The following is a 26,572-nucleotide window of genomic DNA, read 5'->3' as shown; positions in this document are numbered from 1 at the left end:
AAATGATTCCCTAGATGTCCCTTTCACCTCTCCTATGCAAGATTTAGCCATTCTTTTCATATATAATTGTTTTACTCTTTCCTTTCAATGAAGGCCCTTGATTATATTTACTGCTTCTGATTTTAGGTTTTAACCAATAAAACACCACACCAATAAAAAAAAATGAAACCAGTGTTTATCCAATAAATACCAAGAAAACACCGGGAATGGTTACTTGTATCTACGGTTTAATCTACCCAGAGTTGTAATGCCGAGTATAGGGGTATGATATCTGTAGCACCTAATTGGTCCATCTAGACCCTAATGGCATGCTTTAATATTATGGTGTTTGAAACAGTACTATGTTAAAGCACACTAGGAAACATAACAATTACTCATTATAGTATATTCTACAGTAGTGAGTAATATATACAGTACACGTCGGATACCTACATAAAATGCAAAAATTGCTAAAAATAACCTCCCCAAAATTAAATAAATTGAACTGAAAAAAACAGAAGCCCTAATTATATCGTTGCTCTTCTCTGAACTCTTTCCAGTTTGCTAATACAATTATAGTGAAGCAGGAGAGTGAGCTTGTGTCGGGGGGGGGGGGGGAGGGTGAGAAAACCTGGATTTGTGCTGGAAATGGCCCAACTTGATGTCACTTTAGATAAGCTATTACCAGCAGGACAGTGGGGTGGGAGGAGGTATTGTTTCATGATCTCTGTGTGTATATACAGTCTGCTGCAGTTTCCACGGTATGCATCTGATGAAGTAAGCTGTAGCTCACAAAAGCTCATGCTCAAATAAATTGGTTAGTCTCTAAGGTGCCACAAGTACTCCTTTTCTTTTTGCGAATACAGACTAACACGGCTGTTACTCTGGAACTGAATACAGTATCCTAGGTGCAGCTGCACCAAAACTGTATGTAGTAAAAAGAAAAGGAGTACTTGTGGCCCCTTACAGACTAACCAATTTATCTGAGCATAAGCTTTCGTGAGCTACAGCTCACCTCATCAGATGCATTCAGTGTCTGTAGCTCACAAAAGCTTATGCTCAAATAAATTTGTTAGTCTCTAAGATGCCACAAGTCCTCCTTTTCTTTTTGCGAATACAGACCAACACGGCTGCTACTCTGAAACCTGTATGGAGCAAGGCAGTCCTTCAGCACTGACACCTTTAGTGGTTATTACAAGTCCCATGATACTTCCTGCTTTTCTTAACCCAGCAGCTCCTGATGTCAACTGATTATCTGAAAATCTGTGTTCACATCAGAAGAATAAAACTGCTAGCTCGCCCGGTGGCAGAAAAAAGCTGGCGTGCAGGCCCCCAATCCATAAGGCAAACAGAAACAAACCCCAAATGCCTTCTTTTTAAAAAGGCCATGATTCTGAGGACCTGACTGAAGACCTTTTTTTTAACAGTTGGGGTTGGCGAGACAGCTCCTCGCGCCATGCGAAGGTTGCACTGACATCCTCCAGGTGCGCTAGCCCTTTCTGCAGCCTTCTTTGGTATGGCAAACTTCGCTCTCCATTGTCTTCTCCAGGGGCCTCTTCTACCAGGGCTCCCCAGGGCTCTTCCCCCCCCCCCCCCCACTGTCTGATCACTCCCAAACAAAGGGTATTTTCCCAGTTTAATCTCAGGCTGTTAATTCCTCTCCCCTCATGTTTCCAAACCTTTCCCGCCACCCCATTTTTCTCTCCCCTTTCCGCCATCTCCTCCCCCACTGCTGACCTCCCCAGACTCCTCTGTCTCTCCCCCCCAGCTCCTCTCTTTCCCCTCCAGAGCCAGGCCCGCTAGGCCCCGATGGAGACCGGAGCAATCGATAGACCGCCCGCCCCATCGACGCGCTCGGCGCTGGAGCGGCGCGGTCTGGTCCCGGCCGGCTGGGACTCGGCGCGACCCCAAGATGGCGGCGTTGGCGGCGGCGGGCGCCACGGCCTGCGCGTGAGCCTCCCCCCCACCCCCTGCCCCCACCCCCGGGCCATGGCGGGCTCCGGGCCCAGGCCGCGCTGAGCCGGCCGGGATGTGCGAGAGCTACTCGCGGTGTCTGCTGCGGGTGTCGGTGGCTCAGGTCTGCCAGGCGCTGGGCTGGGACTCGGTGCAAATCTCGGCCTGCGACCTCCTCACCGACGTGCTGCAGCGCTACCTGCAGGGGCTGGGCCGGGGCTGCCACCGCTACTGCGAGCTCTGTGAGTGCGGCGGGCCGGGGGGCCCGCGGTGTCCTTGCGGGGAGCCCTGGAGATGGGGGGCCCGCGGTGTCCGTGCGCGGGGGGATGGGAGCCGGGGAGATGGGGGGGCCACTGCCCGCTCTGTCCGTGTGGGGGGGATGGGAGCCCTGGAGATGGGGGGCCACTGCCCGCTCTGTCCGTGTGGGGGGGATGGGAGCCCTGGAGATGGGGGGCCACTGTCCGCTCTGTCCGTGTGGGGGGGATGGGAGCCCTGGAGATGGGGAGCCACTGCCCGCTCTGTCCGTGTGGGGGGGATGGGAGCCCTGGAGATGGGGGGCCACTGCCCGCTCTGTCCGTGTGGGGGGGGGATGGATGGGAGCCCTGGAGATGGGGGGCCACTGCCCGCTCTGTCCGTGTGGGGGGGGGATGGATGGGAGCCCTGGAGATGGGGGGCCACTGCCCGCTCTGTCCGTGTGGGGGGGATGGGAGCCCTGGAGATGGGGGGCCACTGTCCGCTCTGTCCGTGCTGGGGGGGATGGGAGCCCTGGAGATGGGGGGCCACTGTCCGCTCTGTCTGTGCGGGGGGGGGATGGGAGCCCTGGAGATGGGGGGCCACTGCCTGCTCTGTCCGTGTGGGGGGGGATGGGAGCCCTGGAGATGGGGGGGCCACTGCCCGCTCTGTCCGTGTGGGGGGGGATGGATGGGAGCCCTGGAGATGGGGGGCCACTGTCCGCTCTGTCCGTGTGGGGGGGGATGGATGGGAGCCCTGGAGATGGGGGGCCACTGCCCGCTCTGTCCGTGTGGGGGGGATGGGAGCCCTGGAGATGGGGAGCCACTGCCCGCTCTGTCCGTGTGGGGGGGGATGGATGGGAGCCCTGGAGATGGGGGGCCACTGTCCGCTCTGTCCGTGCGGGGGGGGATGGGAGCCCTGGAGATGGGGGGCCACTGCCTGCTCTGTCCGTGTGGGGGGGGATGGGAGCCCTGGAGATGGGGGGCCACTGCCCGCTCTGTCCGTGTGGGGGGGATGGGAGCCCTGGAGATGGGGGGCCCCTGCCCGCTCTGTCTGTGGGGGAGGGGATGGGAGCCCTGGAGATGGGGGGCCACTGCCCGCTCTGTCCGTGTGTGGGGGATGGGAGCCCTGCAGATGGGGGGCCACTGCCCGCTCTGTCCGTGCAGAGGGGGTGGGAGCTATGGAGATGGGAGGCCACTGCCAGCTTTGTCCGTGCGGGGGGGGGGGGGCTGAGGCTGACAGTGCCCTCTCTGGCAGTGCGAGGGGAGAGGAGGGGTCTACTACTGTAAGATCAGTGAATGCAGGGGAGAAGATGGATGGGGTGCTGGTGGTCCAAGGTTGCTGCTGCCTGTCCTGTGAGTGTAGCGGTCGTGGGGGAGCTGTGGGGATGGGACTGCAACTCCTTGCTCTGTGTGTGTAGGGGTGATGGGGTGCTGTGGGGCTGCTACTGCCCACTCTGAGTGTGGGAGGGATGGGGTGGCTTGGGGTTGCCACTGCCAGCTGAGTTCTGGGGGCACAGTGAGCATGGAGTTGGGCGGGGGGGGGGGAGATACCACCCTGGTGAGCTCTGAATGCAGGGTCAGTGGAGACCTAGGGCTGCCACTGTCTGCTCTGAGAGTCTAGAGGACTGGGGTGCCATCAGCATGGCGAGGGTAGAGCTGTCACTGCTCGCTCTGAATGTGGGGAGACAAGGGGAGCGGTGGGGTTGCTACTGCAACCTCTGTGAGTGCAGGGAGGTTGGGAGCCATGGGAACTGCAGGGCTGAGGTGTCACCATAGTGTAAGCTCAGTGGGTATGGGGAGATTCTGCGGGCCAGAGATGCCACTGCAAGTTCGGGGTGGCACAGCTGTAGCTGAGTCTGGAGATGCTGGGTAAAGATCCATGGTTACTTGGGGGCTGACAAAAATACTAATCGGAGCTGAGGGGAGGGGAGTACCATTGTTTCTTACAGGGATCCCAACCTCGCTGTAAGTCCAGGAGGATGTGGGGAGTATGGCTATTGTCATGCTCTGAGTTTTTTGAATCTGAGGACTTTTGGTTGCAGAGGAGCCTGAGAACCATGTGTTTTTTGGCTACCTGCAGGGGCTGGAGTGAGCCTCCCCGTACTCATGAGAGGAAGTGTGAATCTAGATTTTTTGGGGGGGTCAGGAGATAGTGCTAATGTAACCCATATGTGCCACCAGTGCAGGGACTTTACCAGGGCAGCTGTCATACCTGTAAGTTTCACATCTAAATGCTAAAATGAATGGTGCTGTAGAAATATTTATGATAGGATAGAGTCTAGGAGACTAGGGAGCATCAGATTGTGGAATAAAAGAGAGGATTGGGTTACCCGTAGAAGTTGGGTTGGACCTGCTATCATTAGTCTGATCCATGTGAACTTGGGGTGGAGATGTATTATTGAGGGACAATGATACCCTCCTCTCAGATGGACCAGAGTTGCCACTGAGAGAAGTTTGAGAACCTCAGAGAGTTGAAAACAGAATTACTTTCCAGGGTTTAGCCTGTATTTTCCACAGCTATTGTGAGATTTGTGAAGCCAAAGGGGGGATATATATGTATGTGATTGGGAGTTGAGGGCACTATAATATACCGTCTTATTTAGGCTGCATGAGGGGTGTGAAGCATTTACTGTGATTTGCGAAAGGGGCATATTTTCTTGAATGGATGAAGGAAAAGGGAGCATAATCTCTTCTTTATGGAGGCATATGCTGTTGCATGAGGAGTTAGACATTACATCTGTGGTATAATGTCTCTTATATTCTCAACCTCACACTGATTTTTTTCAAATGTGACTGTCAAAAACACATCCTATTACTCAACAGATCTCCACGCCAAGTGTATTTAGAGGTGGGTTTGCTTGTCACTGCCTAAAACCTTTTACTGTACAAAACCAATTAATGTCTGGAAGAATAAGCTAGATTCTTTTGTGGTTCTTGCATAATCAATAGAATTGTTAACTAAGTTCCATTTGTAGAGGCTTTATTGTTGATTGTTAGCTAGAAACGAACCAGTTTTACCCTCGGATCAGTTTGACTTAGCAGGGTTGGCAGTTGGGGTGTTTATTTGTGGCGGGGGGGGGTTGGAATCTTTGCACTTGTAGGCTGAACAGATTTGATCTTCAGTAACTGAGACACAATAAATTGCATACTGTGATTCTACTCTGAATAACAGCTGTAAAAATGGCATAATAGGGTCCACATTTTCTCAGTTAACAAGCAAAATGATGGCTTTTCTAACTGTGCTAGATTATCTTCCTTGCTTCCGTTTCCTATATCACATTAAAAGACATCTATAAATACACTCAGTACTTTTCTAATGTTACTTTTCTAGGTATAGCTGTAGTTGTCAGAGATACTGTGATTTCACATGGGAGGGGAGATGTACTACAAACTGGGGCACATGCGTGGTCAGGTCTAGTGTTTGGAGCAGTGGCAATCAGGCCCAGCAGTCAGAGCAGAAGTCAGAGGCGAGGAACAGAATCAAGAGTCAGAGCCGGAGTTAGGAACTAAGTAAGGAAGAAGCAGGGCTGGAGTGGACTGGAGCAGGACACAGGAACAAGGCAGGAACAGGAGTGATTGCAGCTGTGGATGTAAGCACTGAGCAGCCACTGGCCTAGTGCTGCTGCTGAGTTTAAGAGAACACTTGTGATGGCTCTCAGCAAATCAGGAGTCTGATTGTTCAGGATATTCAGCTGCAGGTCAGCTAGCAGGCCCTGGTTTCTGACAAGATGATTCACAAGGCAGTCTGTGGCAATTTTAGGATGATTGTTATGACTGATTATGTGTATTACCATAGTGCCTGGGAGATCTTGTCATGGACCAGGGCCCCATTATGCTAGGTCTTGTACACACACAAAATTAGGGGATGGTCCCTGCAACAAAGAGCTTACAATCTAAGCATAAAACAAGAGATGACAGATGGGGGAATACATGGAAACACTGAGACAATAGTGGTGATAGGCAGTGCAGCCTGTTATCAGGTCTTTTGTAGGTATAATAGCAATGGAGAGTTTTGAGGAAGGATTTGAAGGTAGCTTTGCAATTGTTTATGGGACATGCCTCCCAAGTATGAGGGGTAACATGGGCGAAAGCATGAAGGTGCTTGCTTGAAAATGTAGCATATGGGTGATGGAGGCTGGCATCGTGTGCTGATTGGAGGCAAGCTTCAACATCTCAATAGTGAATGGAGATGATAGAGTGGGGATTGACTGTAAAAGGCCCTGAAGCAAAGACAAGTAGCTTATGTTTGTGATAATAGAAAAGGGGGAGCCAGTGGAGAGTTGCAAAGAGAGGGGTGACATGGAGAGAGCAATGGGCTAGGAAAATGATCTTTGCAGAAGCATTCTGAATGGATACGAGCGAGGAAAGATTGCATTTGTCAAGGCTAGAGAGGTGTTGCAGTAATCAAGATGCAAGATGGGACTTTGTATCAGAGTCTGATGGATAAGTAAGGCTGTGTCTTAACGATGTTATGCAGAAAGAATTGGCAAGATTTAGACAAAACCTAAATGTGAGGACTGAAAGAGAGGTCCAAGTCAAAGATGGCATACAGGTTGCAGACCTCACGTGCTCCATACTATGAAAATGCTTGAGAACCCTATCAAAAAAACGAACAAAAAACCCCCTTTCCATATAAATAGGGCTTCTTATTTTAGGTTTTCAGTGATAAAACACCCTCAATACAAAAATAAAATAAAAATTGGTGTTTATCCAATAAACACTGGAAGAATACTGGAAACGGTTACTCAGTCATGTTGAAGTCACCCTTTTCTCAGTGCAGTTTGTTTATATAGACAATGTCCCCGCTCCCTAGTTTGTATCTAAGGGCTTGTCTACAAGAAGCAGTAATGTGGATTGGGAGGGTGTGATTTCTAAAGCATGCAAACATGTTGCACGTTAATTCGTCCATATAGACCCTGTTTGTGCTCACTAAAGGTTCCCTAGTCGGCTTTAACATAGTACTGTTTGAAGCAGTACTATGTGTATACAAAAAGAGAGAGAGCGCCCCCAAAACCCCTGATTTTTGGATGTTTATATAGAATTCAAAAATAGCTACAAATACCATCCCCTGAAAAACAGAAACCCTCCATGTAAATTTAAAAGTTTTTAAAAAATATTGGGCCATTATGACAATGAAATTAATAAAAATATAGAAAAATGACAGTGTTTCAAGATGCCACATGCTTCTGAGATTTCGGAAAAAGGGGTGTGGTTTTATATTTTATGTGAAAAATAATGTTCACCTCACCTGGAAGTCCATAGGAATAAAATGCACAGTGAATGAGATATGGGTGCCTGTGGTGCGCTGGTTCATTTGCTGTGCGCCCTAACAAAATTTTCTGCGGCCCAGCTATGTTAGCTCTGCACATATGTACATCGTGGCCTGCTATAGCTGGTACTTTTCACATTCAGCAAGGGATTTCAGTTTAAATGTACGGTGCATGGGCCAAATACTTTCTTCTGTGTCATAACTTAAACCTTAAATGGCTTTAATTTTTCTATGACGCTGTTAAAAAAATAAATAAATCAGGAGTGACTTAACTGGTATCAGTAGAGTTATTGTGGGTTTACTCCAGTGTGACAGAGTAGAATATGGCCCAAACCCTGTGATGTGTGAACTAGAGTAAGTTGTGTGTGTCAGAGGGAGGCTGGTCTTTTTTAAGGGGTGTTGGGTCCTAGCCTCACCTGTGACAAACTTAACTCATTTCTCCAGGTCAGGGAATGAGTAACACCACATGACAGAAGGGTTGTGTGGCTAAACCTTGTGGAGGGTGGGTAGATGTCAGAGGCCAGAAGGCTGAGGGGAGAAGAAGCCTTGGGTCCTCTCCAGACAGGACCGACTGTAGGCACCAGCAAGGCAAGCACATGCTTGGGGCGGCACTTTTCCAGGGGCGGCATTCCGGACATCCTTTTTTCTTTTTCTTTTTTTTTATCTTGGGGTGGCAAAAAACTTAGAGCTGGCCCTGTCTCCAGAGAGAGAAAAGATTCCAGGAAGCTTTGGGAGTTGCTGCTTAATAAAGGGCAGGGAGAGACGCTCAGGAAGGGCTATTTAGCTGGGCTAAAATGAAACTTGAGGTGAGAAGACGGACCCTCAAGAAGCAGGGGCTGAGCCCAGTTTGAAACTGAGGTGAAGATACTGTTCGATGGTTGATAAGGACAGTGGTACCCTGGAAGGGGTAGGATTCTAGAGAGATGTGTGCAGAGGGCCAGGTCATCAAGACAGGAGCCAATTCTGGCTAGAGAGGCTGACGTGTGGAGAACAAGTTGGCTAAAGTAAAGCCCCAGCTGGAAGTTTTATTTTCCTTTTGAACTCTGTTAATAAACCAGACACAGAGAAGGGTTATTTCTGGACATGTGAAAGCCTTTGCAAGTACTTGAGGTGCCCAGAAGGGGAAACTGGGGCAGTGGAGAGAGTGATAACAGGCTGAGTAAGGTGGCATAGCAGCAGTTTAATAAATGAGGGCAGTTTTGAGTATTTGTTGTTAAAACAAATAGTGTAATGTGGTGTTAAGCCACCTGCTCCAAGTTGTCAGTGCATTATCTGTAGAAGAAGTTGTTTTTCAAAACTCCCTTTTCTCACAGGTTCGGCACTGTACACAATGACCAGCTGTGTTGTTGGATAGATTTCTACCTTCTTTTGAAATATGTTCATTGCTGGAGCCAGGATAGCAGATGAACAGGAATACATTAGTTTGATCTAAAGTGATCATTCCCATGTTCTTAAGATTGCATTTTTGTAGAAGTGAATGACTTATATTAAAAATGCATGGGAAATGCAGCCTGATAGGCACATCTTGATAAACAGAAGTGAGAAATCCTAAAATTATTAGATCTTGAAAAGTATGGCCACATGTTATGTACTCTTGGTGAACTGGACCAGAAAAGATTGCTCTGCTGTTGATATACCTCCTCTTAGCTCTGGTCTACACTACAAACTTATGTTGGTAACACTATGTTATTCAGGGATGTGGAATACCCACACCCCTGAGCGAAGTAGTTATACTGACTTAACCCCCGGTGTAGAAAGTGCTATGTTGATGGTAGGACCTCTCCCACTGAGATAGCTACTGCCCCTCGGGTAGCTGGAGTACCTACACCGACGGGAGAAACTCTTCTATTGGCATAGGTAAAATCTTCACTAAGTGCTACACCAGTGCAGCTGCAGCGTTGTAAGTATAGACAAGCCCTTACTAAATAAATACATTTGTACGTCCTTATATCTGTCAGATTTTGTTACTTTCAGGACATCTCATTTATTACTGGCTGCCAGTAAGAGGGACCATTTTTCCTTCTGCTTGATGTTTATCAGTCACCATGAAGTGGAGCAGACTTCTAGTAGTAATGATAATGTAGAGGAGGTCGTATCTGTATAAAGCCCAATCTGTGGTGTTGCGATTGTTTTTCATTGGTGTAGCTACACTGATACAATCCCTCAGTGTAGATGCACTGAATGGGTGCGACTTTTCCCAGTAAATTACAAGTATGAATTGAACCAGCAAAAGCCCCATTTTGCACTGGTGCACTGTCTACTATATCAGTGTAATTATACTGATGCAAATACTTGACTCTAGACAAGCTTTTTGGTATTTCTAATGCACCAATCTCTATAGTATCTAGGTATCAGTGCAGAGGAGGCAGTACATGTGAGAATGGAGAAGTGCGTTTCCAAGTTGTTTCACCAGTAGGAACAATAATTAACTGTGGGGAAACTGATGGACAGCAACATTAAGTAACTTGCCCAGACTGAAAAAGAACAACTAGGTAGAGCCTGGAAAAGAAGCTCTGATTCCTAATTCCATGTTTTAACTACTGGAAAAGTGGACCTCCATGATTGGAATATTTATCTTAACAGTTCTGTGTAAAAGAATGCTGTGCATCCGCAGGAAGCTGCAATCTACCTTGCAGAATTCATGTCGGCGTATTATATGTAGTAGCTCTAGCTGGATGGAGAACAGTATGCGTTATTGATATATGATCTATATTATGTACTGTTTATTGTGGTTTGCCCAGCAGTATATGTAGCCACTCATTAATAATTTTCCTATATGTCTTTTTTGGTTACAAATCATTGAATGGCTATTGCTCATTGTAATAAGCATTGAATAAATCTAAAAGCTTTCTCCAATTACCAGTTATTCAAAACTTCCCAAAACTTTAACCATTTCAGGTTAACATTTTCTCTATGTGTTCATTGCCTCAGGCTGAATTTTTGAGGAAGTTTCAGCAGTAACGGTACACATTACTGAGAATGAGGTTAGGGAAATACAGGTTGTTTTTCCAGTGTTGAAATTTTTTCCTAACTGTATTTTGAAGAGCTCTAATACTTTCAGGGTTTGGAGCAGGAACTTAAAATTTGGCAGACAATTTGGTCCTGGCATCAGAGAAATTCTTTTTGCTGGTTCCATAAAAATGCATCCAGATTGGCTGAGTACTATAAGCCTCTGAAAATTGCCATTCTCCTTCTCTCCATCCCAGGCAAAGAGCCTTTTGGTTGCTTTGAAGGGAGAATAGTATCTGTTACTTCACTCTTCCTCAACTCTGTTGGATTCTCCTTCCTTGTGAATGCTTATGGCTTCTCTACATGGGAAAATTGACCATCAGAGCTATCGCTGTATAATTATACCACCTTAGCTAGGCTGGTATAACTCTCTGTGGGGACACTCTTTTCTGGCATAAAAGTGACTTCTGGTATAATTACTCTGCTTCCATATAATTATACTGTACCACTGTAGTGCTGCTGTCAATTTTCCCACATAGACAAGCCCTTAAATCCCTTTCTCTGCCCAAACAGCAACAGACTGAACTTGACATAATTCTTGTTGGTTTTGCTGTTCATCCCCAGTTCAGCCAAGGCACTTAAGTTTAGGCATGTGAGTAGTCTCATCGACTTCAAAAGTACCTTGCTAAATCGGGCCTAGAGTCCTAGGAAGAAGCACCGTCTCTGTCCTGCGTGATAGCTGTCTTTTTACGTTTTTGCTGTAACTGATGTTGGTCACCCCAATTTCGAGGATGACAATGACAATCGTAGTTTGTACTAATGGGTCTTTGAGTGACTGTATAAACCAATTTGGGAAGAACAATGTTTATTCGGTGGCCACAGAGCCCTTTGCCTAGCTGTGTTGATTGAGCTGCATGTTGTTTCCATGCCTGGTGCTATGTTTCCAGCTGCTCCACACAGTGCTTCTCAAAGTCGTGGACACCCACCCGTTTGGTGTGGCACCATGCAATATGATCAATGGCCAGTTGCTCAAAGATTGAGTCAGAAATGTTCATTTTGCTCAGATTTTCTTTCAGAATGTCTTTGAAGCATTTCATCCGCCCTCCATGCTTACAATTGCTGGATTTTAATTCAGAATATAAGACTTGTTTTGATAAATGGGTCTCAGGCATTCAAATTATGTGGCCAGTCCATCTCAGTTAGGTGCAGATCAAATGAGACTTGATGCTGACTGAACCGGCTTTCACCTGGACTTCAGTGTTGGAAACCCAGTCCTGCTGTTTGATGTCAAGCAATTGACATAAGTGGCACAAATGGAAGCTGTGAAGCTTTGTAATGTGTCATTGATAACAGTTCCATGTTTTGCAGCTGTCAAGCAATGTTGTGAGGACAACAGCTATTATGGATTTTGATTTTTGTCCGTTGACAGATTCTGTGTTGCTTCCAGATTTGGTGATAGAGGCGACCATATGCGGTGCTGGCTTTCTTAATTCACCCATCTACTTTGTGGTTGATTTTTGCTTTGTTGTTCAACATGCTGCCAAGATAAGTTAACTGTTTGATGGCTTGGAGTACAATACCTCCCAGGCTTATTGACAGGTCTTGGTAAAGTTGTTGAGGAGATGGCTGATACATATGCTTGGTTTTCGGTCAGCTGATGGTGAAGCCAAAATTAGGAGCTGTCGCAGCAAAGTGGTTTGTACGATCTTATAGTTCTGCTTATAGATCTTCATCGATGCCGAGTCAGCAGCAAAGAGCAGTTCCTGGATCAGTGCTTCTACAACTGTAGGTGGGAAAGAAAAAAGAGCTTACCAGTGCGGAAGTGTATAAAGATGCCATTTGAAGCACCACAAAGGGCTTCCTCTAGCATCTCAGCAAAGAATAGACCAAAAAAGCTAGGCGCAAGGTCACATCCCTGCTTCATCCCATTTGTGATTGGAAATGGGTCTGTTAGTTTACCATCAGCACTAACTCTTCCAGCTGTGCCTTCATGGAATTGTTGAATGATGTTAATAAATTTGTCTGGACACCCAAATTTAGCGAGCAATTGCCAGAGGGCAGCATGGCTGACTGTATTGAATACCTTAGTTAGGCCGAGAAACATGATGTACAAAGGTGGGTGCTGTTTGTGACATTTTTCCTGTAATTGTTAAATGATGAAAATTATGTCTTCAATGCTCTGCTGAGCACAAAAAGCTGCAGTTTGACTCAGAACATTAGCAATGATGTGGGTCAGGAGTTGGTTCAAGAGGATCCATTCAAGAATCTTGCCAGCCACAGAGAGATACCATTGTAGTTACCATAGTCACTGTTTGAGGTTTTATGCTTGTAAATAGTGACGATGTTGGCATCTTTCAGTTGTTGTGGTATAATTTCTTGAAGCCAGACATGTAAAAAATATTCAAAGAGCTTGTCAATCAGAAGATTTCCTCCGTGTTTGAAAACCTCAGCTGGAATGGCATCGGGATCAGGGGATTTATTATTTTTCATTACTTGAACAGCCTTCAACACCTCAGCCTGTGAGGTAGATCTGCAAGTGCAGTAGATGTGAACAGTTTACAGGTATTATCCAGCGACTCATCAGAAACAGCAGGTGAATGATTAAGTAGTTCACTAAAATATTGATGCCATGATTGGTGGACAGCAGTACGATCTGTGATGAGAAATTCACCAACAGCACTTGTTAGTGATGCCGGGAGGTGGGGTAGGGCCATACACAGCTTTAACGGCATCATAGAAATCTTTGGAATCAGGTTGATCAGGAAGGGCCTGTAATTCCTCTGCTTTACAGTTAAACCACATATTTTGCATTTGGCGGAGTTTGCTTTAGTGCATACTGCAACCTACCCTATATCTGACCCTTTTTGACCCAGAGAGTGGATCAGTTAAGAGCATGGAATATGCTTGCTAATTGGCGTCAAGAAGAGTCAATATTTCAGAATTATGATTGTCAAACTATTCTGCATGATGGCATTTTATATACTTAGCACAATCCACAGTGGTGTTATAGATTGTGTCACACAAGGATACCCATTTGGCAGATAAGTCATCACTGATTAGTGGAAGAGTTTCTAAAACAGTAGTTAGCTGTGTTGAAAATTGTTTGACAATTGACAGATCGTTCAGCCAGGCAATATTTACATGCTTAACTGGTAGCTTTTTACTCATTTTGAACAAAACAGAGAGGCAAAGCTACGATCGAACATGACGGTGATTAGTCCAACAATCAGCTCTGCATAATATCTGAGTTATGTGCACATCTCGGATGTCCCGCTGTCCGAACAACACATAGTCAATCAGATGCCAATGACAAGAGTTAGGATGTGTCCAGATCATTTTGTATTTGTTGGGAAGTCGGAAGTGTTTGTAATAACTAGAGGGTGCTCAGCACATGTCGTCAGCAGAAGTAGGCCATTGCTGTTCATCTTGCTGACGCCATGTTTGCCAAGTACACCACACCATGTAGAATCATCACAGCCAACGTGAGCATTAAAGTCACCCAAAATAATCAACTTGTCTTCATGGGGAGTCAATCGGATCAGGGTCGTTTAGTTCAGAATAAAATTCCTCCTTACCCTCATCAGGGTTAGTCATTGTCCATGCATTAAGCTATGATCAATGAAACGTAACGTCCACCTCTCAGGGATAATTGGAGCTTCATCAGTCTGTCATTTATACCGTTCGGCAGACTGTCCAAACTAAAGATGAGATTCTTTCTGATAGCAAAGCCGACTCCTGGGTCATGCGGCTCATTTTGTGGGCATCCCTTCCCTAAGCAAGTGTACCCAGCTCTCTCCACAGTCAGTTGACCCTATTCAGCAAGTCGTATCTCGCTAAGCGCCACAATGTCAATATGATATTTTTCAAGTTCTTGAGCTACCAGAACAGTTCATCTGACAGGACAGTCAGTTTGGTTTGGATGATCAAGGAGTGTGTGGACATTCCATGTCTCAACATTGAGACAAAAAGAAACTTTTTGAGGTTTGTTTGAATTTTGACCACATGATGGAACACCCTCAGCTGTGGTAAACTGATCAGGGCTGTTTGGGAATAGCAGTTTTTAGGGCACCTTGTCTAGCCCCCTTCTCAGATTGAGTTTGTCTGGGCTGTCCCTGAATAAAGCAGCAGAGTTGATCAAGATGCTGCTGGACTATGGTGTCACTCCAGGTCAATGCAGAGCAACCAAAGTCTTGACCCGCCTGTGTGTAGGTTCATGACTCACTCCCAGCAATGTCCATCACCTGTCGCTTTAGCCGTGACTGCCTCTCTTCTACTTTATCCATTAGATTTTGACACTTTGAGCTCAGTAAATCATTTGGTGAAGTTACATCTACCTTTCCCTACTTGACATTAACATGTTTCATGTCTGAAGAGTGAATAAAAAATGGCATTGCAAGATTTCATGTTTATTGTGTCAATAATTTGCTAGGTTAGATTTGCTCAGGAAACAAGTAAAAGGGTATTTTTTCTTACTGTCAGGCTCAGTAAACTCTGCCTCAGAAGTTCAAAGCTGAGCAAATGGAGGTTGTGGTTGTCTACTTTTATTACAGTAGCATTTAAAGGCTCCAGCAGAGATTAGGGTCCCATTGTGCTAGGCATTGTACAAACACATAGTAAGGGAAAGCCCTTGTCCTAAACAGCTTTCATTCTGAATAAACAAGTCAAAAGATGAGAGAGGAAAAAAACTAGTACATCCATTTTATAGATGGGGAAAGCTGTAATACAGAGATTGTTATTTGAAACAGGAGTAAAAAGTCATTTAAAAAAAACAATAAAAAAGAACAAACAAACAAACCAGCCCCCCCCCCCCAACAAACCAATATTTACATTACCACCAGTAGTAGCTATGATTCTGAATACACCTGATAAGCATATTTTTTCAGTGAGAAAGTGCCAGTTTTATACAGTAACTTTGAAGAGAATTGCTCTTTAAGATCATTTATGAACATTTATATGTAGATAGCTTTCTTGTAATTATGGATGTGCTTGTTAACAAAAATTTTGAAAGGTACATTAAACCTCATGCTTTGGTGCTTGATAGCTGACTGTTAGAGATTAGCATGAGACCTATAATGAGAGACAGACTATCCCACACCTGCCTACTTCATGGTTCTTACCCATTCTTTTGAAGCATCTGCTGCTGGCCGCTGAGACAGGATGCTGGATGAGATGGACTTTGGATCTGATCCAATATGGTAATTCCTATGTTCCTATCAATATGCGGACCAGTCAGTGTTACCGAGATGTTAATGAAAGAGATTAGTATACATTCTAACACCATTTTGAAGGGCACTGTCCTTTGTTTTTTAATTTCATAAGTGAAGTGAGGGGTGGCATGCTGGGTTAATCCTTCTGGGAGAACTCTAGAGGCAAAACACAATAGATATTGGAAGTGGTGTTGGTGAGTCAGTAGATGGTAGGTACTGGCATAGTAGTAGTAGGACACTGGGTTGCTATCTTTGGATGTTGTATTAAACCAAGGTCTTGACCACTTGGCCAGTAAAACTCTCAGAATGCTTTTTGCAAGAAAGAAGTGTTAGCCATGGTGTCCTACAGAAATTGCTTTGTGGGGAATTACTTTCTCCTAACCGAAATTTCTCCTTCAGTATGTGTGGAATACGGTATTCTTCTCTTCTGACCTAAACTGTTGTGAAGCATTGCATGCTTTTGAGCTCTTGCTGAGTCCCTTCCCTCCCCCCACAAAATGCTTTCGCCTGGTGGGTGAAGTGAATGCTGTAGTTCTAGTTTATAAAGCACTAAAGGTTCCGTTTAAACAAAAGGCATTCCTGTACTGCTGTGAATAAGTAATATATTTAGTTTTAGCCAAATACGTTGCATTTAGCCACATGTAAGCTGCTGTTGGGTTAATAAAAGTTTAAATGATCAGTTTTTTACTTCTGACAAAAGGAAATTTCCTGTGTAGTGAATGTGCTTATATTGTTCATTACAAAACAAAGTCAAAGTTCTTCAGAATAGATTCTTACTAAAATTCCTTTTTGTTTACAGATGGCCGTACAGATCCAATTTTGGATGATGTAAGTGAAGCCTTCACACTTATGGGGGTTAACCTGCATGAGCTGGAAGATTACATACACAATATTGAACCTGTCACTTTCCCACATCAAATCCCTTCATTTCCTGTCAGCAAGAACAATGTCCTACAGTTTCCCCAGCCTGGAAGCAAAGATGCAGAAGAGAGGAAAGAGTACATTCCTGATTACATGCCACCTATTGTCTCATCTCAAGAAGGTGCGAAATTAACAATTTTTTTCCTTTTTTCGTTTTCATTTGTTTTTGAGTGTTTACATTTTATTTAAGCGGCCCAACTTGTGCCACCAATAACAGTGGTTTTGTAAAGCACCCATTAGGGCACTGCACAAATAGTGAAGTACAATCATGATAATATTAAATCATCATGCAAAATAAAGAGAGAAGTAGCGTGGCTAAAGTTATATTTCTGTTTTCCACTTTTACTGCACTTTGCATCAGAGGAATTCAGTGTTAAAACACTTCACATTTCTGTAATATTCTCTATCTGAGGATCTCAGGTCATTAAATAAGTTAATGAATTAAGCCTCACAACATCTCTGTCAGGTGACAAAACCATTCTTTCTCCCTTCAAGCTAATGTTTAAAAAGCTGTTGCCAACTTGAAATGAAGTTAATTTAAAAAACTGAAGTAAAAGTAGTTTCAGGTACTACACCTGCATCTGAGTGTCTCTACTAATTTTTATCGTTTTACAGTCACACTTCCCTATTTTTAAATGTCTTCCTCTCCCCTGTCGAATGAATGATCCATAAAAATGATAGAGGAAAGTGAAAATGCCTATATAGAAAGTGCTGTGAAATAGACACACATTTTTTTCTGTCAGCTACAGTAATCTTGTGTTAATTATAACAATAATTGAAAGGGGAAAAGGGGAAGGAATTTTTTTTGTAATCTCTTTATGTACAAGAATCTTGGATGTTAACCAACAATAGAAGGTTAAAACAAAATCGCAGGTGTAACGTAAATTGGCTGTCCTTTAATGACAGTTACAAATAACAACAGTATTTTCTAAGTGTATGTAATGCTGTGGATTAGGAAAAAATACACTAAATAGAACAAAATGCTTGCTGTGAAGAATGTATGGTACAGTTAACAGACAGAATTCTAATGTGTCATTTACTTCTTCTGAAGTAAATAACATGGGATATAATGTGTATTCTACGTAATGGCTCATTGAAGAACTTAGTGTATAAGGCCTGAGACACTAAATGTTGAAATGCAGGCAGAAAACCCCTACAACATAAAAATGAACAGAAAATGATTTCCCTTTATTTTCGACATGAATAAATCCTGTTGCTCTACTGCCACAAATGATGTGCACAATTGTTGTTCTATTACTGATATTTCCAGTGCCTAGCACAACAGGGTCCTGGTCCGTCACTGGGGTTCCTAAGTGCTAGAATAATACAAATAATAAATAAAATAATTTTATTATTTGGGTAGCAGGTATATTTTCTGCTGATTTAACCATAATATGCTACAGTTAAACTATATATTGTAAACTATGCAAAGTGTTTGTAAGGAACAGTTTTCTAAAATCAGAAGAATGCCCTAAAAATATATTTTTCAGGTCTGCAGCCTTCACATTTACTTTCATTTCCTAAAAGACAGAGGTTTTTAGCAATTATTGACACACACGTGACGAAGTAACATTTAACTTGACTTAACGTGAGAAAAGTAAAATTTAAATAGTACCAAGAAATATTTTTCAAAGCTTAAAGAGATTAACATCTCTTCATTGGGAGGCTTGATAAAAGGTTTGCTTTTTAAAACGTTTTTTAAAAAGAACTCTTCAGAGACAGCAGAAAAATACAAAGCAAGAGGTAACCATAGCATAGCTAAAAAATAATTGTAAGGACATCCTATACAATTATGTCAAGATCTTCGAAAGCAAATAGTGATTTTGTGTACCTCAATTTGTGGTTCAACTTGAGACACTTTAAAGGTGCCTGATTTTTCAGATGGTTCTTCACATCTACCGTTAAAATTAGGGTACTTTAAAGTGTCTCAAATTAGGCACCCAGAATCACTAGCCCCTTTTGTAAATGTTGGCTTTAAAATGTAGTAGAGACATCAAGTCCAAGAGAGAACTCAATGAAGCTATAGCAGAATATCCGTATATAGGAAAAAACATGATGAATATTACAAACTCAATATGGCATTATAACTAAATACAAAGTGAGACTAAATATTTATATGGCGGCAATTGTGCTTTTCTTTGTAAGTAATTTCTACATTTTTTTCTCTTGCAAGTTAGATCCAGGAGTTAGATTAGAGCAGTCCTTATAAATATTGTAGGAATCCTTTTAACACCTGAAGCAAGAAGATACTATTTCCCGAGTTGGACAGGAACCAGGAAAACTTCTAATGCCCGAGGCTAGTGTATCAGAGGGACCACAAGCACAGGTTTTTTTAAATCAATAAAGGACTTGATACAAATTTAAACAAGTATTACCTTGAAAATAACTCTGTTATAGTTGCTGTACAATACTTAAGTATAGTTTAGGGCATTTTCCTAATATGGTAAATTTGGAATTTTGAATTCAGTGGGATTACATATATGTTATAAAAAAAAAAGTTCATAACTATTTTCAGACCAATATTTTTGGGGTACATGAAATGGATCAGGAGGATTGGTTCTCAACATCTGGCACTACTTTATTAGCAAATACAATTTGGAGATAATTTTCTCTCTGAAATGTTATGGAACTATCCCTCAAAAACCTTCTCTTAAGAATCACATGATATAGCAGCTGACTACATTGTCAGTCGATTTTATGGAAGTGTAAAACTTCTGTCTGTGTTGACAGTTACATTTAATGGTTTAATGTGTTGAGTGATTTCATGTAGCGACAGAGATATAGCTACATGCAATGATGAAGTGAGGTGATGTGCATATTTACTGTGAATCATATGAAACTTGAATATTACTGATTTTAAGGCAGTATTTGAAAACTGTAAGGTTACATTTAGTTTGATATTAAGGCCTAGGGCTGAGCTCATTCAGGTTTTGATTAAATTATTTTTATGGATATTCAGATATTAACAATAACACTAAGTATTATGTCATTGTAATTAGTCACATCTGTCATAATACAAAGTTGAAATTTTTCACATACGTTTTTAGAGAACATTTGCATCAAAAACTGTGTTTAATATGCACCATGACCAGTAGGTGTTGCTAGTTCACTTCGTAAAACTCAAATTGCAATTGTTTTCTGTGCCTGTAAATAACATATTGCCACTTCCTTTAGAATCGGTGATCTGACATACAAGGTATTCAGTCTGTTCGGATAGTTTGCCTGATTACTTAACCGTTTTGTCAATCTTATTACCAAAAGTCATTAAGACAAAATTTTATTCTGTTCTATTCACATATGCCTCAACCGTTAGACATGCTGGAATTGAAACATGCACTCTTTACGACTGTGCTTAATAGTAATCTGCCGAGCAGTGAAAAGGCACCCAGATTTTCGTGACCTGTCTCTGCCATTTAGCGTTAGCTGTGAGGTTAGTACTTTGGGCCAAATTCTCCTGTAAGTGTTTTAACTGAAAGCAGAATGTGGCTCCTTGTATTAAATCTAGAGTACTATGTTTCATTAACTTTGACTGGAAAACTTGGCATATATGTCAAGTGTATAAATTATATGGATCTATGTATTAATACACATTTTTATAATACAGTCTGATTCATCCTTACCATGTTTGATGTTGGAGTTTTAGTGGTGTTTTTTACAACTAAAACTTCGGGGAAAATTTTATGCCAGTGTCATGATGTTCACATTCTGCCTATTTTTAGTTATTCCCTCTTTTGTTTTTACACAGTTGTTTTAGTGCTGTTGTCACTGTAATGTCATGGTGAACTTGTAAAATAGATTAATTTTAAAAAAAAATAAATTGGTTGCAAAACATGATGGTCATGCTTTATTTCTCATGCTTTAATGTAGAAGAACATAAACTTTTGCAATAATATCAACCAATTTTTATGAAGTTGGTGTTTCAGTTAAAGTAATAGAGTATAAAGAGGAATTAGGCACTTAAAAAAATCTAGATACTCAACCAAAGGGAATAATAATAAAAAATTAGTATTTGTATTGTAGTAGCACCTATAGACCAGGCCCCAGTTGTATTAGACACTGCAGTGTAGTTCCCCAAAATTTTAAAAAGTTCACCTGTCCCAAAGACTGATGCTACATGTGCCATAGTAACCCTGTCTCTTAGCCACTTAGAACCCAATTCTAAATTAATATGATTGTTACACAATATGTATTCCTTTAAAAACTATGACTTGGTATTATGCCATCTCTTCTTTCCTCCCCTCCCCTTTTCCCCCTCAAATTTTTTAAGGCGCACACAGTAATGCACTCTGTATAGCTCTTGCATTGGGATGAGAGGGAGGAAAATATGTATACAGTATATTCTTAGGTATGCATAAGTTTTTAACGTTCTACTACATTTGCATCAGTCCTAGTTTTTCGGGACACCTTGTTAGTTCTTTAATGACCACGCAGCCTTAATGGTGACCAGTTCATTTGTTGCTTTCTGGAAGCCTGATTGTGCCTGGTTGCTCCAGAGGGGCATGAGGGGAGGATTCAGGTAGTTCTGTCCACTGGGTACAATTGTAGTCTCCGTGGTTCTTTGTGGTTCCCCTGGGTGGGGAGAGAGAGAGAGAGCGCTTTAGCTCTTGCTTTGGAATGTTTCTCTGTCCTCTGCATCTTGTTCCTCAGGCCTTGCCATGAGAGGTTATTTTAAAACAAATGTAATTTGTAGTGGGGGGTAAGTTTTGGTGCCTCTCAGCCTTGATAGTGCATATTTAAGAGCTAGCTTCATGTTTCTAATAGTTGATCCAGGACCAGTTCTGGACACAATTTACTTGTCCTGATTTATTTGTGACTTTGTCTGATATGTCTTGCCTTGGCAGGTCAGAGCTTAAAAATGTCATTCTGATTACAGTCTTGCTTTTCTCCTGCTTTAAGTCTGATGTGATATTAGACCCTAATAACCACCAGAAACCTCTGCTTATTGCGCGTGAAAACATGGAAACCCAGCTGTCAAATTATATAATTTATTAAACTATCTCTCTTTGTTTGTAAGATATTAGTTGCTAAAAATCATATTGGAATTGAAGAGAGGTATGGAAAAGCAAAGTGGAAATCAAAATAACATGATTTTCAGGTCTGATGATATCATGGGCCTGCTAGTGCTAGAAATGTAATTGTATAAAGCATTAAGCTTTACAGTGGTATAAAGCATTAGTGTCTAGCTCCAGTGATTTGATATATCAGATTTTGAAACTGTCACTGGCTTCTCAGTCTAGCAATGCTTTTTTTGGCTCTTGTCCAGAACTGAATATAGCAAGTCTTGGATCTCAAACCACTGTAATGTCAATCCCTGGTTTCCTCAAGGGTTAAACAAAGCCAGTGACTTTTTAAACAGCGTGTGGTGGGATCTGTGGATGCTTAAAAAGGAATATCTGGATACTGACTTTCATTTGATAAACTGAGTTTCTCAGTCATTGTTCTTATATTGTTTGTAGCCTTTCTACTCTCTTCCACTCCCTCCCATTTAATCTTACGGAGTATAGCTTTGTTATATACCCCCACAGTAAATTGCACTGGTGGTTTAAAAGCAACAATGACATTTTTAGCAGAGCTATTCCAGTATATTAGGCTATGCAAAACACCACCACATATCAACAGACAGGTACTGTGTAATCAACCAATTTGAAGCATAAACCACTGGTAGAGGATCAACTTGGAACACTTTGCTCCTGGCAACTAGCCATGCCTGGTTGCTGAATATTGCAAGTTCTGTGTCAAGTTGCTTTAGCAGTCCATGCACTCTAAGTGTCAGACACTGATTGCTTTTGTGCGAATGAGTCTCCATGTATGCATCAGTCTAGCAAGGAAGAAGCAACAGGAGAAACAGACAAAATGAGAAAGGCAGCCAAGCTTAAGAAGTAAACAGAGGAAAGCCATTGGGAAAGAGCCAATAGGAGAGGCAGGTTCAAAGGAAAAGGAGAATATGAGATGACAACAAAAAAGTACAGAAAATGTGTGGTTTAATTCTTACCATTAGAAAACCATAAAAATAAGTCCTTTCTGGAATAATAAAGTTGTCTTCATAATTACAGCTATATATCTTTATCTTTCCTTAAGAATCACTGTCATAATCCAAAACATGGTTCCAATGGAAATAATGCAAGAAAAAACAGGAAGATATAAAAAGCCCCAGAAATTTAGATTGAGGCCAAATAGACTTTCATCTAAAGATCTTCATTTTGTAAGCATCATAGGCAAAAATTCAGTTTAGTGGGTACTGCAAGAAAACTTCACCCATAGCACAAACACAATCACACAGTTGGGCTGTGTAGACTTGGAGGTGGGGGGGTTTCAAAGGCACACCTAGCAGTTAAGGTAAGTAACTCCCACAGGAAGTCAATGGGAATTAGGTGCCTACCTATATTTTGTGCCTTTGAAAATCTCCCTCTGCCTTTGAAGGGAAGTTTGTAATGAGGATTATGTGAGTCAAACTTGAGGTGCATTTGCAAGGGCAAGTGGGCTCTTTGAATGGCATAGATAGATTTGAAAAAGTCTTCATCTGTACTTGTGATTTTTCAGAAATGTTATTCATGTTCTTTTCCTCAGCAAATCTAGGTAAAACTGAAGTACGGTATCAGAAAATACTTAGGATGATAGAGAAACCAACTTCAAATCAGTTTTAAAAAACTGAATTAAAACTAGTTTCAGGTTCTTCACTGCCTCTGAATTTTTCTGTCAACATCTGTGTTATAAAAATGGGTTTATTAATTTAAAAAAAAATTTGCCTCTGTTGTGAAAGACCTGTGCAAACAAAAGAGAACACTATCTCTACAGAATAAATCATGAAACTAAGTATACAAAAATTGCTGTCCTGTCCAAAGCAAAGTGAAAAATAGAGAAAATACTTTTAATTTTTTCAGTTATAGTAACCTTATGTGTTACTTGTAATAATAGTAAGTAAACAGTTTTCAGACGGAAATGTTTCTTTTTTTTTATAAAGGACTATACCCCTTTAAAGCTTCAGTGTGTAGATGAAATTTTTTTCTCAAAGACTTTGTTTTTTCCAGACCTATTTCAATAACTTACAACTTGTTTACGTAGCTTGAGGATTCAAAATTAAAATTACGTACTGTAAAAGTAATGATTCACATGTCATGCCACCTTCTTACAGTGAGTTAATTGACACTGAATTGGAATGAAAATCCTAAATTGTTTGAATTGAATTGTAATGTCCAAATTGCAATTTTGGCTACAATGAAATTATTCTTTGGGGAGAAAATAAGACTTTACAATAAAAGGCTCCCATTGTCTTGGATGCTTTAAACACAGAACACTGTCCTTATTTTAATTTCCTAGTGGTTGTTTTTCAGTAAAACTTTTGTCACTTGCCTTGACTTGTCATGTGATATCAGTTTTTCCTTTTGCTGACAATGTCTGACTTTGTTTAGAGCCCCCAATGCGTTCTACACCATGTACTGCTGCTATACTTGAGGATTTTATTTTATCTGGAGCATCGGACACCTTTGTGGCTTAAAAAGCATAAGTTTCAAATTAGATTATTGTCTGGTAGTTGTATGTTACTGTTCTCAAGCTTCTTGGGCTTTTTTCCGCCATCCTGCACGGAATATTTTTGGTGACTCCAGGGGGGAAAAAATGGAAAATTTAGCCACGGTTTAAAACAGGATAAATGAAAGGTACAGTTAACCTATTTTAAGGGCTAACCTTGTAATTTCATTATATTTCAGAGTCATTGCAGCATGCTGGACCTTTTCCTTTTCACTCCTAATGCTCTCAATTTTCTCTCCCTTTTTTCCCCTTCTAAAATATTTAATTCTCTGAAAATGTAGCTGTTGCTTCAGCCAGTGGGTAAAAGGTCAGGAATTGCTGCTAAACTACAGATTTATAGCCACTGTGAGAAAAATACCTCTTCTTTGTTAAATAATTACTCCATGCACCTCTCTTTAGCTGGGTTGTTTCTGAACAGAAATTGGCAGATTTTATTCTTTTTCAGGGCATGTGTGTTAATGTAATGCGAAAAGACTAAAAGCATTATCATGGTGATCTTTTAAAAAACTGCCCACATGACACAAGCCTTTACTCTGGGTCTACTAATGATAGAATTGTTTTCCATACTCTTGCCAATCCACAAATTTAATATTTTGTACATGCTGAAGGATTACCCTCTTTTTGTGGGATGGAGATCAATATCACATAAATGTACCTGATTTTGAGAAGTGTGGAGCTAGGATTCCCTTGTTACGTGAAACATCCTCATGTTGCTTCAGCAATAGCTGTGCTATTTGCATGGGAACTCTTAACAATTAGGTGGAGTGGACAGACTTCTAGTAGGCTTTTTAGGTGTTCATCTCATCATGTTGTCCAATCTTGATCTATATCTAAACCACAGCTTCCACTGGTGCTAATGTCAATGGTGAATTCTGGGCCTCATTTTTTCCAGTGTAGACAAGGTTAAAGTGGTTAAAAGACTTGTGACATGCCTCTACAAGCAAATCAGTGACAAATTTTAAACTCTGAGCTAAAGAAGTCCTGTTTTAGACATTTGAGCTATTTCCCTCTTGTCACACACAGATAAGGTGCGTGTAATAGCTTTGTAATTTGCTAGTTTGGCTATAACTTCAGTGTCCTCTCCATGTCTTCATTTTGAGTAACCTCAATCTTCCAGTTTTCATCTTTGTGCAAATAAAGAGAATCTTAGTGTGTTGGATAAGTCAGAACGGTGAATCTGGCTGGTGAATCTTGCCCATATGCTCAGGGTTCAGCTGATCGCCATATTTGGGGTTGGGAAGGAATTTTCCTCCAGGGCAGATTGGAAGAGGCCCTAGAGGTTTTTCGCCTTCCTCTGTAGCATGGGGCACGGGTCACTTGCTGGAGGATTCTCTGCTCCTTGAAGTCTTTAAACCACGATTTGAGGACTTCAGTAGCTCAGACATAGGTGAGAGGTTTATTGCAGGAGTGGGTGGGTGAGATTCTGTGGCCTGCATTGTGCAGGAGGTCGGACTAGATGATCATAATGGTCCCTTCTGACCTTAATATCTATGAATCTATGAGAATGGATTAACTAAATTTAATGCATAGACAGTTTCTCCTTAATTATCTCAATGCAGTATGAGAAAGGTGTTGTAGATTCATTTTGAATAATAGGAATTTTTCAGATTTAATAGGCCATGGGAGAAATGACCCTATTTCAGATAACAGGAGATTTTGGATGACTGAAGTTCACATCAAAGTTTATAATTCAGTATTGTTTCTGAATGATTCATTTTTGTAGTTTCTGCTATTAGGCCTGCTTATAGGTTTCTAATATCTGAAACTAAATATCTGAATTGGTTTGTTTCTTCTGATTGAGATTAGATGTTTTATAACTGAGACTGTTGCTTGATTTAATAGGTACACATTTATATCTATATTTTGATTAAAAGCTCAAATAATTTGACTTTTCCGTTGCTATAGCATACCTACAGACATACCACTTTGCAGTGTGATATCAGATCTAAGCAGGTTGGGCATGGTTGGAACTTAGATCAAGACTCAGGGCTTGTCTACACTAGCTGTCTAGACTAGTATAGACGCGATAAATCGACTGCTGAGCGCTCTCCCACTGACTCTGGTACTCCACCAGAATGAGGTGCGCAAGTGGAGTCAATGGGAGAGCATCAGCTGTCGAAGTGAAGTCACCATGGTAAGTAGATCTAAGTACGTCGACTTCAGCTACACTGTTCACGTAGCTGAAGTTGCATATCTTAGATCGACCCCGCACAGTAGTGTAGACAAGCCCTGAGAAACAGAGGGCCTCCATTTGTTGTTGCAGTATTTACAAATCTTTCTCTTAGAATCAGACTGATACCTGGGTTTAGGTGAAGACACTATGAAGTGTCATTTTGTAGGAGAAGGTAAGCCACGGTTTGGCCGCTTTGTTTTTAATGGTTCTATGGCAGCTCATGTGAGAGTCATTGTAGCTCCACTGTCATGAGCATATTACAGCTTGTTACACTCTATGTAACCTCCATTTTCCTTGGCAAACTTTTTTGCTCTTTCCTTCTTAAATACACTGGTGGTAAATGGCTGCTGCTTTTTCATTC

The 26,572-nt window shown here is 42.0% G+C and overlaps 1 protein-coding gene across 2 annotated transcripts in view; it reads left to right on the top strand.

Moving 5' to 3' along the window:
* Positions 1 to 1,926: 1,926 nt before the first annotated feature.
* Positions 1,927 to 26,572, top strand: part of TAF3 (TATA-box binding protein associated factor 3) — a 140,346-nt gene continuing 115,700 nt past the window's right edge. Inside the window, exons 1-2 of one of the 2 annotated variants that reach the window (XM_077836839.1) lie at positions 1,927 to 2,174; positions 16,390 to 16,632. In XM_077836839.1, the coding sequence (XP_077692965.1) occupies positions 2,009 to 2,174; positions 16,390 to 16,632 (409 nt within the window). In that variant the 5' untranslated portion in view covers positions 1,927 to 2,008. Of the gene's footprint in view, positions 2,175 to 16,389; positions 16,633 to 26,572 lie in introns of those variants that run through there. The other variant, XM_077836846.1, reaches the window with a different exon arrangement.

Source organism: Eretmochelys imbricata, chromosome 1 (genome assembly GCF_965152235.1).
Source record: "Eretmochelys imbricata isolate rEreImb1 chromosome 1, rEreImb1.hap1, whole genome shotgun sequence".
NCBI lineage: Eukaryota > Metazoa > Chordata > Testudines > Cheloniidae > Eretmochelys > Eretmochelys imbricata.
This window is presented reverse-complemented; position numbering and strand designations above follow the sequence as displayed.